Source organism: Typha angustifolia, chromosome 14, assembly GCF_048772165.1.
Source record: "Typha angustifolia cultivar Huaian chromosome 14, ASM4877216v1, whole genome shotgun sequence".
NCBI lineage: Eukaryota > Viridiplantae > Streptophyta > Magnoliopsida > Poales > Typhaceae > Typha > Typha angustifolia.
Window position 1 is genome coordinate 10,253,387 of NC_133252.1, and position 15,707 is coordinate 10,269,093.

Consider the following 15,707-nt stretch of genomic DNA (forward strand, 5'->3'; position numbering starts at 1 on the left):
GGTCTCCATCTGTTGGTAAAGTAGTTAGCAGGTCGAGTTAAGAGCATAATTTAATGTTGGAGATTTCTCCCCCTTGCTGCTTCAATTCCCCAGTTTGAATGTATGCTGTAGCTTTAAATTTTAATGCAGGTGGTACTGCCTTAAATAAGTTTCTCAAGAAATTATTCCAAATTGAATAAACCTGTCGAAAATGAGATTAAATTTATCTCAGTAGGAAGTCATTTTCCAACAATATTTTCTCAAAAAAAAGAAAAAAAAAAAGAGATCACGGAGACCCAGAACTCAATGATTTAATGAAGAAACAATTTGAAAAACATTTGTACTATGATACCCACTCAAGTATATATAGGAATCATAAAATACATAGAGTGTTTATAGTTTGATCGTGATGCATGCGGCACTAATAGGGAGTCTTTTTGGACCTAATACAAATAAAGGTGATCCTTAATCTCTCAACAAAAAAAGAAAGGACAAACAAATTAAGAACAATTGTTGTATGTGCCATCCACAATGTATAGGAAATTTTATTTGTCCTCCGTTTGTATTTACATTGTAGATTACATAACTTTATACTTCTGCGGATCCTCCTCTAATCATGTTCTAATCATGTTAAGAGGACTTTTTCTTTTTTCTAGTGTATTCACATTTTAGATGAAAGTCCTTGCATAGATAATAAAATGTGTGGTCCAGGGGTGTAAACAAACCGAGCCAGAGTAAACCAATTCTAACTCAGGCTCGACTTAGCTTAAGTTAAAACAGAGTTAAAGTCTGAGTTTGAGCTAAGCCCAAACTTAAAACTAAATCATTTCCAACATAGGTTGAACAAATCTTGTTATTCAAATAGAGCCGAACTAAATCCAAGTTACCAAGCCTTAAAACGAGCTAACAATTATTCAAGCCGAGCTAAAAACTAATTAATATATATAATATTAATAAATATTATATTTAAGCTGCATCTATCGAGTTGAACCTAAGTAAATTAGTTTAGACTCAGACTCAAAATTTAAATCCAACCCAAAAGTAAAGTTCAAACTTAACTCAACCTAACTTGCTTCACACCACACGAGAATATCAAAACAGGTTAAGAAACAAGATGTGAATCTATCAACTTCTTAAAAGATGGCTCTGATATTATGTTATGTTCTTTTCTATTCTAAGAGAAAATAGGGATTATACCACAATTAAATGAACTATTATATTAAATAATTAATTGACTCAAAAATTTAAAAGGTTAGAACATGACTCAAGAGAAAATTTTAAACTGTCAAACAACGAATAACAATGTAATTAGTATATGTTAGACCTATCTCATAGCACGTTCTTTCGATGGAATGGAATATGTTCTCTTAAAAGTCTAAACCCATTTGTTTATTAAGTTGAAGGAGTAGGAATAGCTTCACATCTGCCTTACTTTCTGCGTTATGAACTGCAGCAACTACAATAAAATGGTATCTAACTTGATCTCAGAAAAAGAAAAGAAAAGAAAAGAAAATTCAAACCCTTTTCATCTTTCTGCAGCACAACACTACCAAAGCACGCATAAAGATGAAGCATTACCATCTTATTCAATCGTTTTTTAAGGCGTAAGAGATGCCTGCATGATGCCTTGTATTTGGTTCATAAAGCATAGTAATATTAAAGTTTATCATAACTCTGCACGCGTTTTAAGTTAATTAGTAGATCATAGCCAGATGAAGAATTTTCTCAAGCACGTCTTGGGCAGAATAAATAATGCCCATTGGCTTCGAGTATTTTATTCGGACGTATATGTTTCGTATACTGTAAGTTAATTACTGGTCATATAAAACAACCACTACGAATCATTAACTATGTTGATCAAATTAAGATATTAGGTATGTACAAAAATAAATGAGATAGAGATATGCAATGGTATGGTACTAGCCATGAGAACATACTACATCAAAATAGGAATTAGGCTGCCCATCGCAATGACTTTTCATATAGTATATATCAGGTGTAGATAATATAAGATATCCCATTCTTATGACTTCAAAATACATAGCAGCCCACTTCGTTAGGGTGAGAACTGGCTATCTATTTTTTTATATAAATATTAGATAACCGTTTACTTGCATATTTTTTTAATAATTTATAATTTTTAGTTTGACTATCGAAATGGTGAATACTAATATTATTATTACTGATGTGTTATATAATATTTTTAGAGATTAATTTTATATGTATTTAACATGTAAAAGATTTTCTAACTCTTAGTATTTTGAGTTAATTATGTCAAAAAGAATGTCACAATTTATTTAAGTTTTGATTAAGATCTGTTCATCTATTCAAAAATTATCTAATTAATAAATTTAAATTTTACTATCCATCAAATATTCATATTAAAAAAATAAAATTTGAATTTTGCATCGAATATTCATATCAAAAAAATAATACGAATCTGGACGTCGGAGTACTACTTGATCTGTTTGGTTTTCACACCTACCACTCCACCATCTTATATAAGCAGTACCATTAAGCATCCCACTTTGTCCCTTACATTGAGTCATTGAGATGATGTTAAACAAGCTAAAAAGATAACCAATGTAATTTAGTATTTGCTGGGACTGGGAGTCAATTAATTGTGGGGTTTATTCAATGGGAAATAAGGATGAGGAAAAATCTCACATCAAACTTTTTTTTACTTACGTTCTTATTTTAATTTTCACATCACCACTGATTTAGTTTCATGATAAGGGAAGGGGGTAAGGTATATATATACAATCTCCTTTATTACCAATCTCCGACCAATCTTAAATCATGCACGCAAAGTCCATCCAAAAATCGGATGGAAGAATCTCGGAAGGTGACGAGGAACATTATCATGTGCTCAGAATAATAATTTCAACAACTAGTTATTGTGGCCCAACAGTCATAATCATATACAAAGCCAGCTAGTTATCCAGCCTTTAATGAAAGATAAAGTTCAACGTCAACAGGATATACTTACAAACTTCTTAGAATTCATTATAATTCTGAGAGCTAAAAATCTAAGGGAGAAAGGAATATTGCAACAGTTGAGGCTGCAGAGGTAAAAACCCCCTTTGTTTCCTAAAGAAAGAGCCGAGCATTGCAACCTCCTTTGCAGGAATAGAATTGACAGCACGATGGCACTGAGGGATAGGTAGTTATGCACCCATCTCTATCCCACCATGGCTCCATTCTAACATACTGTAGACTGTGGACCTGACCTCACCATTAAAAGACTCTTCATCTTGTCCTGATAGCTGAGCTAGATCTCAGTGGCAGTTCCCACTAAGAATAGTATCTCGTTGGAAGACAAAGTCCAACGGTGTGAAACAGACAATGACACAAACATCGACGGCCATGTGTGACTGAAGTCTTACTTGTCTCTTACTTTTTACTCTGGCTGTTGATTCTTCCATGTGTGAACTACTAAGTCTTTAGTTGAGCTATGTTGTTTACATTGACCTATAACCACAATCCATGACTAGGATAAAAGCGTAAATAAAAGTAACTTGAGATATGGGTCCATCTTAGATTTACTAAGATTTATCCAAAGTAAGCTAAAATCTGGCAACACTGTCTTAAATGCTACACTATATTTATCCATCAATTAATGACTATAAGCTACGTGCCTAACTAACGTTACTCCAGAAAGATAGAGACAACAGGCAGCATAGTACAACGAAAACGGCCGTTAATGGGGTTGTAACGGTACGTTGAAGTTAATCCTAAACCGGGTGTTACTCATTTCTCAACAGCTCTTTCCAGTGGGTACTATCCAAACGGAGACGTCATATGTTACGTGACGAGTACCATTACGTAGTTAATATTACGAACAAGTCATTCTAGTCTAGTTGCTTCAACCATAATATTTTTCCCAGAAAGGAAAAATAAACAAAAAGACTGTACAATACAATGAACAAACACTTCCGTGGTCTTCAATACTCTTGTTTTTTTTTCCCCGGAATAGTTTAAGGGTATGAACGGAAGGGAATAATTACCTGGAGGAGACGGCGTTAAGCCCCCGGGCGAAGCCATTAATGGCGCCGTAGCTCCGGGAGCTAAACCCTAGGCACCCGAGAAGCCCTTGCCGGTAGGGCAAGAACGTCCTCCGCCGCATCTCCTCCGCTTGAGCACGATTCGCCGCGTACAGTCTCTCGTGCGCCGACGGGGCCCGTCGTCTCCGTCCGACGCTGCCGTTGGCTGCAGGCTTCCTTGGCTTCGTCTTCTCTGATTCTGGGATCGGAGTCGGAGTCGGAGTCGGAGACGGAGACGGAGACGGAGACGGAGACGGAGGAGGCTTCGATCTCTCCTTGGAGGAAGATGGAGCGAACGAGATGGAGTGCCAGAAGCGCTCCTTGGCGTTAGTGCTTCTCCCTTCGCTCTTGCTCCGGTGGAGTAGGTCTTTGAGAAAGATCCATCTCTTGGAGCTCCTCGACGAGGAAGACGAGGAGGTGGAGGAGGAAGACGAGGAGCGGGAGGCCGCGGCGGGAATGGGCGGCGTTGTTTCGTCGATCTGCTTCGGATCGGGATCCGTATCTAGATCCGAAGCCTTATCGTCCCGATCTCCACCTCCGCTTCCCTCGATCTGCCAGTGGAGAGGCGCATTGCGGAGAGGAGAGTGAGATCTCGCCCTACGATGGATGGATCGGCTTCTAAGCTTCAGATCGCGACCTCTGGCGGAAATCTCAGCAGTCCGTTGCTCGAGTCTGGCCTCTTCTTCGCGGTTGTCGTCGATATCCGGGAGCGGGGGGAGGGCTTGTGGTTGGAGTAGGTGGGAGGAGAGCCGCATTGGTCGAATCTGGCCGTTAAAGAAGAGCTCGTCGGCGGAGGACATGGATCCGGCGGCGGAGGCGGAAGAGAGTGGGAAGCGGGCAGAGAACTCGAACTCGGAGTCGGAAGGGGAGTCGAGGGCGAAGGAAGAGGATGAATGGACTGGGCTCGTCGGAGCGCTGTAGAAGAAGCCTGGGCCAGAAGGGGTCGGATCTCGGCTAGGGCTCGAGGGGGCGCTCACGTAAGGAGTGGAGCACGTACTATCGCCATAGTCTTCGTCGCCGCCGGAGACGAAGTCTTCCAGGTTTCCAGCGAGCTTGCCATTGCTAGGATTTCGGAGCTCAGCGTCGCCATTGCTAGGATCTTGGAGCTCCATTGCTACTGAGTGAGCAAGAGAGAGAGAGAGAGAGAGAGCGATATCTTCTTCCGCACGCAATAATGGGAGGAAGGCGGGGATTTAGGGGGGGGCTTTATGAAGAGTGGTGAAGTATTTTGTAAAGTAGGGTTCTTTTTGCAAAAGTCCTCGGTGAATAGGAGAAGAGGCCTTGTGTGTGATATCTACCAAAACGAAGGGCCTTTTGTGTGATATCCAAATGTTAAATTGCTGTTCCAAATCCGACAGCTGATCTACTCTAGTACTATAAAAAAGACGATCAGCTGCAATGCTTCTTGTATGCTTCTGTATTCTGATCTCCTCAGTAGCTCGCTATGCAGCCATGTATTCTCGGCCTGCGAAACACGCGTCATCATTTGGCTCGCGGATCAGGTCAACCTGTGGCAAAGATGGGGAGCACCGAAGTATTTGACGGTTGGATGCGCAACTTAATGGCCGTCACGTGACCCTACGCGGCAGTCCGCGTGGTCCCCAGGCGTCTCTCCACCGTCCGATCTGAATCGTACGGCACGTCTCCGCTGTGTCAATCCGGCGAGGACGGTTAGTTGTATCCATTATTCTGTCCTCCGAGTGACAACCTGTCCATACGTTCTGGCGAAAGTACCAGCATACCCCTCGATTGTACGGACGGGATTCATGCCCTGCGACGACGACGCATGGAGAAATGTCTATGCGGGGGTGGTAAAATTGTCTTATTGAATTATTTCACTTAGTTTAATTTACAATTAATTTCTTGTCACTTAGGAGGTCATAAGTTCGACTCCAATCTAAATAATATTATAGAGAAATTATTTAGTGGTTTGGCTTAATGGCTTGACTCAATTGATGGTTTGGCACCGCAATTGGCTTGAAGGAGCTCGACAGTATGATGGCTTAAAGCAGATCTTATGAGCATTTGGTTCGAATCAATTGTTCGATAACGCATATGGTTTGAAATCTAGATTATATAATATATTAACTAAAAGTTTAGGGAAGCTTAAGTGCATTTGTATTTACGGAGGGTTGGTATCACGTGACAAAGTATCAATTCTACTAACTTCATCTTATGAGCTTAATTTGAGTATGGAAAATTTTGAGGTTCACTCGTCTAGAATAAAATTTTATATCGCTATAGCTTATGCTTATTTGCTCTATATATTAAAATAATAATTTAATAATCAACTGAAATACTATTATACTGGATGAACGAAAAAAGAAAAGAAAAGTAACGATTTAAATAATAATTGATAAATAATAAATATAAAAATATTAAATGAAAAAGAAGATCGAGAGAAAAGTAGGTATTAGATAAGTAGCTATCTATTTTATATATTAGTATAAAAACGTTAATACTAAAATAAAATTTCATTTATTCTAAGAATAAAACTATGCCTAGATTTTATAGAATAATAAACGATGTATACATAGAGTGCGAGACTATGGGACTTTATTTATAAGCAAATTTTTTTTATTTTTTGATCATTTATGAGCTCGAAGGTTAAATATGGACCGAACACAAGACTAGCTCTTTTTAGATATAAAGACACTTAGGCTTCGTCAAATTATACGCATTGTCAAGTCATCAACCGAATCGAGCTAAGCTACCAAACCGTTAATAATTTCTCTATAATCATTTTTTTTTTTCACTTTTTTACTTATTAACTAAACCAAAATAAGCTGATCCATTTGAAATAATATTAAAATCCCCCCAAAGTTGCGATCCTTAAATAAAGCCCTTTTTTTCTCATAAACCATCGCATATAGAATTTCTATGCACACACACACATAGTGAACTTATAATAAGGAAACTGGAGGTAACATCATCCAGGCTGCCCATCTCTTTCTGAATGAATAAAGTGAGACCGAGACCTTTCGTTTCTCCCCAAAAGGGCAAGCGGTGTGTATGTGTGTGTTTGTGTGTGAAGAACTCGTCGATGAGTATGATGTCAGACAAGCAACGTGGCCGAGTTCGCTTCCCCAGGACAGGCAGCATATGATGCTGACCTTATTCTACTCCTATATCGATGTAACCATCTCCAAATTACCTATGACTCCCCCACACATAACTAACTACAAATTGTAAACAAAGTATGGAATCAAATTAACGAATGACGAGAATTAATTACTATCTTCTCATGTATCTTACTCTCTTGCCACTCCTAATCACTGTTTTCTTCTCTATCCTTTCAGTATTTGCCCAATTGTTTATGCTAATCCGGTGACCGTGACTGGATGTTTATACAAATTAAATAACATGTGTTCTTGTAGCATTAAAAGGAAAATGTAAGGACTATAATAACTAAATAAAATGGGGTTTATAATCCATTTTCTTCCCTTGAATACCTGAATGAGTGTAATGTTGGGCTAATTGCAGTTTAACCCATGTAGGTTGGCTCAGTTGTATGAAAGTCTCGTCCACTTTAATCTTAAGCTTTTAGTCGACAAAGATATAATATAAACAATTATATTTTTATTATTTAAAATTTGATCAATATTATTTTTAGATGAATACATTTTTTTTATCTAATTCTCTATAAATTTGTCTTTAATAAGACTTTTTAAATTCAACCTGCTTTTCAGTCAAACACAAGAATTTAAACGACCAAATAAGGGTCATGCATACAATCTAAAAGTAAATAAAAATAAGAAATAATAATTAGATAAAAGGTTAAAATTCATGCATACAATCTAAAAGTATCCATGTACAAGAGGAAGAACCTATAGTCCCTGTTGAAGGGTTCAAGCAACCTGCTATCCATCAATGGTCGATAACTTACTATTGGAACGAATCTAGAACTAATCGCTTTTACAAGTTGCCATGTTAGGATATATGATTAACAAAATTATAGGAATAATGGCATTGGCAGCACTTCTTCTCTAATTCAGAGTATACACTAGGCCTCAGACAAGAGAACTATGGAAAAAGTAAAACATAAACTTTAGGATATATGATTAACAAAATTATAAGAATCATGACACCTTGGCAGCAATACTTCTCTAATTCAGAGTATTTATTAGGCACCAGACAAGAGAAAACTATGGAAAAAGTTAAACATAAATTCCAGAGAAAATAAAAAGAAAAGGTCTACTTCCTGACTTCAACTGCTCGCATTAGCTGTGAAACAAGAAGTACATAACAAGGTAAAATCCATGGTAGTACAGGAAATACTTATAATACTCTTTCTTAGAGATACTCTCCATCAGTAGGATTTCACTTTAGTTTTCATATTATCACAAACTCAGAGCATTTTGGGGTTGACATAGCATTTGGTCAAACTAGAAAGAGCAAAAATCATCTGAATGAATGACCCAGAAAAGGGTTAGCTGTAGAAACGATGTGCAAATATACAACAAGTGGAAGAAGAGAATTTTTGTAACTTATAACTTACATTTGGATGGGGGAAAAGAGATGCTACAATGTGACTTGATTAAGGATATCAGCAACAACTTCGTCTACCAAGGAGCTTAATATTCCCCTCTCTATCTCTACACCAGCTTCAAACGATTCGATTTCAAAATCAACCCATCTCCCCAAATGATTACTCATGTCTCTATCCACAAGTTCATCCACCATCCAATCCCCTATGCTCTTCCAGCCTTGCATCTCTTTGTAGAGTTCTTCGGCTAAATCCTTACCTAATACAGAAACCCCTTTAGCCCACAACCGATATCCTGCCTGGAAATAATGGCTGCATTTCAGATAAAGGGATTCATTCACGCAATCAAAGAACATCTTCCTCCTCATTCTGCAATCCTTTTCCTCTCCTTCAAAGGCAATCAATCTTCTGTTATCTTCTAATTCATCAAAGAGGACGGGATCAAGAACTTCACCAGCTTGGTCCAACTTATAAGAGCTAATATTGTCAGATATGGAGAGAGCATTTAATATCTCTCTCACAAACTCCAGTCCTTCCTTGGATGAATCCATATTATATGTACTACTGATTTCTGATGCTGGCTCTACAACTGTTGTTGCTACAACATTCGATGTAGCTGAGTCAGATAGTTCCGTCTCAGGTTCAACTTCTAGAACCTTAGTGAAACAAGAAGCATCAAGTGCTTTAATACCTTCGCCAAAATAAGATATCTTAGTTCCTGGAAAAGAACCCTAAGATTTCAGGAACACAGCACACAGCAAACATCAAAGCTTAAAGATCAACTATTTGCTGAACAGCTACAATTTTACCTTTTGAACTTTCCAAGCTCTCAGAAGAGATACCACTTTCATTGGAAAAGGAGGCTTCAAAAACAGAAAGGGGACTTAGATGTTGACGCTCAGGATCTTTTTGGTTCTCACTGTTGCTAATGTACTCCATTCTTTCACTTCCCTTAAAAAAGAAATCCAGCTAAATTATTAGGTAAGATAAATTATCAATTATAATATTAAGGCAACATGATATTAAATGGCCACCATCAATCCAAATGAAAGGCATTGGCAGAAAAACTTCAAAATAACATAGAATCAAGGTGCCAACTACGTTAACCACATCCAACTACCATAGCCCAATACCTAGGAAATAACATTAACTGGCTACTTGTGTGGATCAAATGACCTTTTGACATGTAGTTGTTCCATGAGCATCATGATACTTCATGTTTTGTCTTGATGATATTCCCGGTGAGCACAAGAGCAAACTTGAGTGTTTGAGTTTATATTCTCTAGAGGACTTTCCATTTATACTTAATGAATGTGTTGAGCATCCTTAGCTTTCTTTTATTTTTTAAATAGGGGAAATTATATTTTACCCCCTATGGTTAGACCTAAATTCACTTTATCTCCTTATAATTTTATTTGTATTATTTTACCTTCTTATGGTTATAATTACACTAAAACAGTAATTTTTTTCATCATATTCGATTAATCTACAACTCGAATTTAAAGATACTCATTAGAGATAAAATTGATAAACTTTTCAACAAATCTAAAATAATTTTAATCAGATTTCAGATGACAAAGGTATGACAAAAATGTACATATGTTCAATATATTTATTATATATTTATCAACTGAAATTCAATTGGAATTATTTTAGATGCATTAAAAAGCTTATTCGATCTTATACTAATTTGTATCCAATGAATATCTTCCAATTTGACTTATAAATTAGTCAAATATAACGAACAAAGTAACGGTCAGTTTAAGTATAAACTTAAGGGAATAACGTAGATGAAAGAATTTAGGCATCCCCACATGGGGTTAAAATATAGTTTCTCCTGTTTGAAACATCATGTCAAGCTGAAGTATTCTGTGTCATACTTAACCCATTGGAAAATTTCAATATCATTAATAGAATAACTTCTGTTCCAATCAAGAGATATCATCAAATATGAGGATACTGAACTAAGCATTTACTTGAAAACCACATAAAATTCTACAAGAAAGAGGTTGCAGAAGAAAAATAATTATTCTCCTGTGATAATAGGCACTTACATTCTGGTTTAAGTTAGGGTGGCATAAAATGCCCACAGCAACAGAATATCAATATAGAATACAAGTAAACAAAATGATTTACAATAGGCACATTACGATACTGCCTAGAGTTCTCAAACGAGTCACCCGTATCAATTTTAATTTCAGAAAATCGTATAGGTGGTTTAAACCATCTTCAAAACTCCACCTGTTACAGGTTTACTGTGATATCTTTAAATAGCCAACCGCAAGCCCAGATAACAGAGGGTAACATTAGGTGGCTTGATAGCCAACCTAAAACTTCTGTCAAGGTAAACCACATAACTGGAACACAAATAGTTGTGATTCACAGCTTCTTGTTGTTATTGTTGTTGTTTAAACTATCTTCTAGTCCTACATGCACTACAAATATTCTCTGAAACTTGAAAGATGTGGTAATGCAAGAGAATAGAAATAAAAAATTGCCTTGATTTCTATCATGTTGTAACATATCCTATATAATACACTATCAGTATTTTCTGAAACTTAATCGATGGTCATGCAAGAGAGTAGATATAGAGTATTTGGCTTCTATTTTCAAATTGCAACAGTAATCAAATTGGGATGATGATAGTTTTAAGAATCAACTTTATAGTTTAAGTACAACGAACCTGTGCATCGTGGCTCAATCTGCACACGTGATCATTAGCTAATGTGGTGTTCATTGGGAAGATACCAATTAATTCATCCTTAAAAGACCTTAAGGACCTATTTTCACATTCAGTATGTCTGGTGACAGAGGTTTCACAAGGAGATGCTGCCTTTTGTAGAGTTGGTGGGGAGCATGCAATGCTTATGCCCTTCACTGATTTACGATAAGGGGATGCATCCCCAGATGTTAATTCTTTCAACTTTTGTTCCAAAAGAACACCCAAATAATCTCCATCTATCTCATTTAGTATGCCAGTTGACAATTTCTTGTTGTCTGAATCAATTCCATTATTAGGACAGCAAGTATTAAGACTGCATCCATTCTCTATGTCTTGTTTTACCTCCATGTGAGTTGGGAACCGTGACCCAGGCAGTGATTTGTTCGCAGAAGAGGTGAAAGTAAAAGATACAATTTCTGTACTAGCTTTTCTGCCATCTTCGCTCCACTTTGATTGTTCATCTACCACAACATTGTGCTGAATACATTTTTCATTTATGTTTACTGAAATGTTATCACTAGGTTCCCTTCCCCCAGAGATCCTCCCCTCCATCATCTTTTTTGTTCTAGAGAAATTACTACTAGTACTCAATCTTGACCTTTCCTTTATAAGATTACTGGGCCCTGAACCATCCTTCCTGTAACTAACCCTAGCGCTTCCTGGAAGTTTACTAACAGCTCTGACCTTCCCAGAAGAGGCATCTCTGGAAATAATTTGTTCTCCCTGCTGCTTAGGAACTATTGGCTTTGAAGTTAACTTGTCTTTGCTCACTAGGTAGTTCTGCTTACTGTTGTTTTGCCTAAGCACGCTAGAAGAATTCATTGCTATTCTTTTCTGGTTGTTATTCTTTTGATTGTTTGACCGACTCCTTGGTGGTTCATTCAGCTTACGTTCATCGGAGACCTTCTGAATTAAAGCTTTTCTATTATTGCCTGTGCTATCCCTTATTTGGACAGTCGGTTTTGCCTTGCCTCTTGAAACAGCTGGATCAGTTCCATCCATGCATAAGGACCTAAAATTAGTAGCATAATCTAGCTCATTTGTACTCTTGTTTGAAGGCTTTCCCCTAAGAGACCTCATTGAAGCCAGCTCAAGAGGTCTTCTTGATGATTCTTGAAGTTCTGATGTCTTTCGTGCTGTCTCCTTTGAATGGTAAATTCGTAAAGGACTAGAAAGTGACTGAAAGGACTGGCCTTTGCCTGTACCGTTGGTCTGGCATCCAGGCTCAAGAATCTTCGTTGCGACTTCCATTATATGAGCAGCATCTCTGCCGGAGATGAAAGTATGGTTTCTTATCGGTGACAACAACTTATAATGTGTCATTGAGATGGTCTTGGCAGACCTTGGAGGCAAAGTTTCCGTCTGAAACCTCTCAACTGGACTGCTTGGCATCTTTTGGGATCTCAATTCGACAGGTCCCCTAAAGTAGGCTTCGGTTCCTTTCACCAGATGATCATTAATGTAAATTTCAGGACCCCTTCTCTCTTGAAGAGATTGTGAATCACGTAAAGGCGTGGAGTAGGGCTCACAAACACCTGTTGTAGGCATAGAATCCAAACCCATAAGCCGTGCGACTACTCCTGGTGGTCTTAAACCATTTCCTTCTTCATCAGTCACGGACGACGCATAACTATAATCACTACTTCCCTTCATACTTGATATTCCTACCATGTCATCCTCACCAATCTATCAAAGTAAACAAAGTAATACAGTCAACAAAGACAAGAAATAACTACTAAAAATAAAAAAAAAATTTAATACCCACCAAACGTGGCACTGAGTTTGCCATATTATCATCAACTTCCTTCCCCTTTTCTGCTTTTTCTGCAAAGAGTCAGTTCAATTTTCTTTTTCTTTTTTAAATCCCCTAAAAGGAAGATGTGAATATCTATACAACAGTTAAAACTACAAAATAGGATTTTAAGAGGGAGTAATACTGACCAGATGAAGAAGAACTCCCATTAGAAAACAATTTTTTCCGCGCCTTCTTATTCCAATCAAACAGATTGAAGAAACCATTGCCCTTAGAATCAGTCTTTTCTATACCCATTTCCTCGCTGCCAACATCAATCTGTAATTCGGAAAAAAAAAATTAAAGACAGAACTCAATTAGCTACTGTAGATGAGACTCACAAACTATAACTAAGACAATATGCCCAAAAAACTACAACTCACAAGCAAACAACTTCAGTTCATTTGAAGCGGAATCCAACAAATCAATAAAAGCCCTAATTTCTCACCACATGAGTTAGGAGTCAACACTGCAAGATTCAATCGGAGAGCTCCTAAATCGCACTGGATCAGTCCGCATTGCGCCCAAATTCTTCTCAAAAGAGACACGAACCGTAGATCGGCGGGGAAGGAAGAGAAGCGACGGCGCCGGCGACGATCTGGGCCCCCTGGTGCTTTGGGATCTCCTCGAAAGCGGGGTTACAGTAGACGATTCGGCTTCGCATTAGGGGTTAGGGTCAGTGTTAGGGCTAGGGATTCCGTAGAGGAGAAGAGGAGAGTGAGGACGTCAAATGAAAGGACGCGGAGAGAGAGAAGTGTTTGACGGTGGAAGCCATTAATGGCTCTGCGAACGAGCAGGAGAGAGAGAGAGAGAGACAGAGAGAGAAATTATTTTCTGCTTCTTTTAAAATTTGATTCTTTTTATGAATTTTGAATTCAAAATTGTGCAATTTTGACGTGCGTGATTTGACCTTATTACCCCTTTCACCCTTTGAGCTATGAAATTTCTAAACGTGTTAATTTTAATTCCGAAACGTGTCAATTGGAAGAAGCCTAAATAGGGTTTGCACATATTAGCAAAATAGGTTCTTCTTATGAAAATAGTTGACCTGGTTAACATAAGTATTCTTCTTCTTTCTTCTTTCTTTTTTCTTTTTTTATTTTGAGAAATTATTTAAAATAAATATTCAACTCTTATAAGTTAAATAGATTGCATCCCTTTCAAGTGTTTTTGAGCTACATAAATATAAAAATGAGGAGTACCCATCAAACAACTTGTATGCCAATCATTTAGTCCACCATGCTATCCAACTTTATGAGACAATGATCTAGATTTGTTCTTATTTAGACCAAATATATAACAATATATATATAAAGTGTCATATAGTAAATAAATTATTATAAGAATTAATCGTGTAACCTGTTTAATAAAAGTTTCTAATGACATTCCAGAAGTGGGTATTTGGAAACAGAAAAGGAAGTTCATCTTGGAGGGAAAAGAGGGTTTGGTTCATTGGAAAGTGCAAATGGAGTTTTTCTTCAGCAAAAGTGAAATAGAAGTTGATGCAGAACAAGTATAAGGAAGTAGAGAAGAGAGAAAAAAAAAACAGTTAATTAAATTAAAGTTTCACCTTATGTACTATGATTGAAAAATAAAAACATACAATTTACCCTCTTATACTATCTACAATGTGATACTGAGCCACATTAGAGATTAATATGTGATTAGATTAATTAATAATTGCCAACAAAGTATAAAAGCAAAGCAATGATGAAATGAAAGCTACATCAAATAATAGTTACTTCTGCTATTGTATTTTTGGTTTGTCAGAGTAATAGAAGATAAGTGTTGGAAATAATAACATTAAATCAAAGACTAATGGGCCTCGAACTTAGATGATTAAAGAGGCTCTATATAATTTTTAGGCTAAATCCCCCAAAAAATTAAAAATGTTTTCAAAAAATAACGTATATTTTCTGAGTTCGCCCAACAAAAAGCGAAAATAGATTAGACACGATGGAAGAAACAGCCACAAGTGCGTCACATCATTGTACGATTGAGTTAATGATTAGATTAATTAACTCATATATTAGGTAGATATGATTTACCACATACTTCTATTCATCAAAATCTAAGGAATGTCTTGAAGGACTTTTAATAAATGGTTTGCAGGAGTGTGTGTGGGGGGTGGGTGGGAGGAGAAGAGAAAGCATCAGAGTAGTTAAATGACAACAAAAACCAGATATGGACAGAGGAGCACACCACACCCACCCATATTTGTCACTCATGGAACTGTTAACACAGAGATAAATTTACATCGTCACATTTCAATTTCCATAAATTGGCATGAAAGTGTGTGTTGATTTGAGGTAGACTTGTTTAATTATCTGGAACAAGGATTTGGCCAGATTGAACGACACTTGAACTACTGCCATCAAGTATTTAGTACGACGTTTATTTATTATTATTGGTGGATTTGATGTAAGACATCTCTGACTCCCTCAAAAGTTTCACTAGTTTTTGACCAAACTAGTCATGTTTTAAATTTTTTTTATCAGAATGAATAACCCTTAAACTTATTTCCCGAATTAAATCTACTACGCTGTAGTCATAATAAAAACGCTAAACTGATATATATATATATTTTTTTAAAAATATTAAACTTTTCAGTATTTTTATCTGATCCTAAAATACCGATCTATTCAATATTATATATATAAATTACTTTAATTTAGTCTTTTAATA

The 15,707-nt window shown here is 36.9% G+C and overlaps 2 protein-coding genes across 3 annotated transcripts; both read right to left on the reverse strand.

Moving 5' to 3' along the window:
• Positions 1-2,854: 2,854 nt before the first annotated feature.
• LOC140775376 (uncharacterized) lies at positions 2,855-5,824 on the reverse strand. Its single transcript, XM_073118630.1, has one exon. The coding sequence runs from the start codon at positions 5,132-5,134 to the stop codon at positions 3,983-3,985; it is 1,152 nt and encodes a 383-aa protein (XP_072974731.1). The 5' UTR covers positions 5,135-5,824; the 3' UTR covers positions 2,855-3,982.
• A 2,604-nt stretch (positions 5,825-8,428) lies between these two features.
• LOC140776563 (uncharacterized) lies at positions 8,429-13,860 on the reverse strand. 2 transcript variants are annotated; one of them, XM_073120301.1, is made up of 6 exons: positions 13,471-13,860; positions 13,172-13,301; positions 12,996-13,045; positions 11,192-12,916; positions 9,318-9,459; positions 8,429-9,226 (listed from the first exon to the last, which is right to left on the reverse strand). In XM_073120301.1, exons 2-6 carry the CDS (start codon positions 13,278-13,280, stop codon positions 8,544-8,546), a joined length of 2,709 nt encoding a protein of 902 aa, XP_072976402.1. In that variant the 5' UTR covers positions 13,281-13,301; positions 13,471-13,860; the 3' UTR covers positions 8,429-8,543. The 2 variants fall into 2 exon arrangements, with proteins under 2 accessions (XP_072976402.1, XP_072976401.1); XM_073120300.1 differs by having other exon boundaries at positions 12,996-13,054; positions 13,471-13,859.
• Positions 13,861-15,707: the final 1,847 nt, after the last annotated feature.

What these genes read in the sequence shown, in the direction of transcription:
- LOC140775376 (XM_073118630.1), bottom strand. Translation starts at nt 5,134, where the DNA reads ATGGAGCTCCAAGATCCTAGCAATGGCGACGCTGAGCTCCGAAATCCT.
- LOC140776563 (XM_073120300.1), bottom strand. Translation starts at nt 13,280, where the DNA reads ATGGGTATAGAAAAGACTGATTCTAAGGGCAATGGTTTCTTCAATCTG. An exon ending in TGGGAGTTCTTCTTCATCTG is followed by an intron (nt 13,055 to 13,171) that starts GTCAGTATTACT and finishes GACTCTTTGCAG; the next exon opens with AAAAAGCAGAAAAGGGGAAG. An exon ending in GATTGAGCCACGATGCACAG is followed by an intron (nt 9,460 to 11,191) that starts GTTCGTTGTACT and finishes TTCTTTTTTAAG; the next exon opens with GGAAGTGAAAGAATGGAGTA.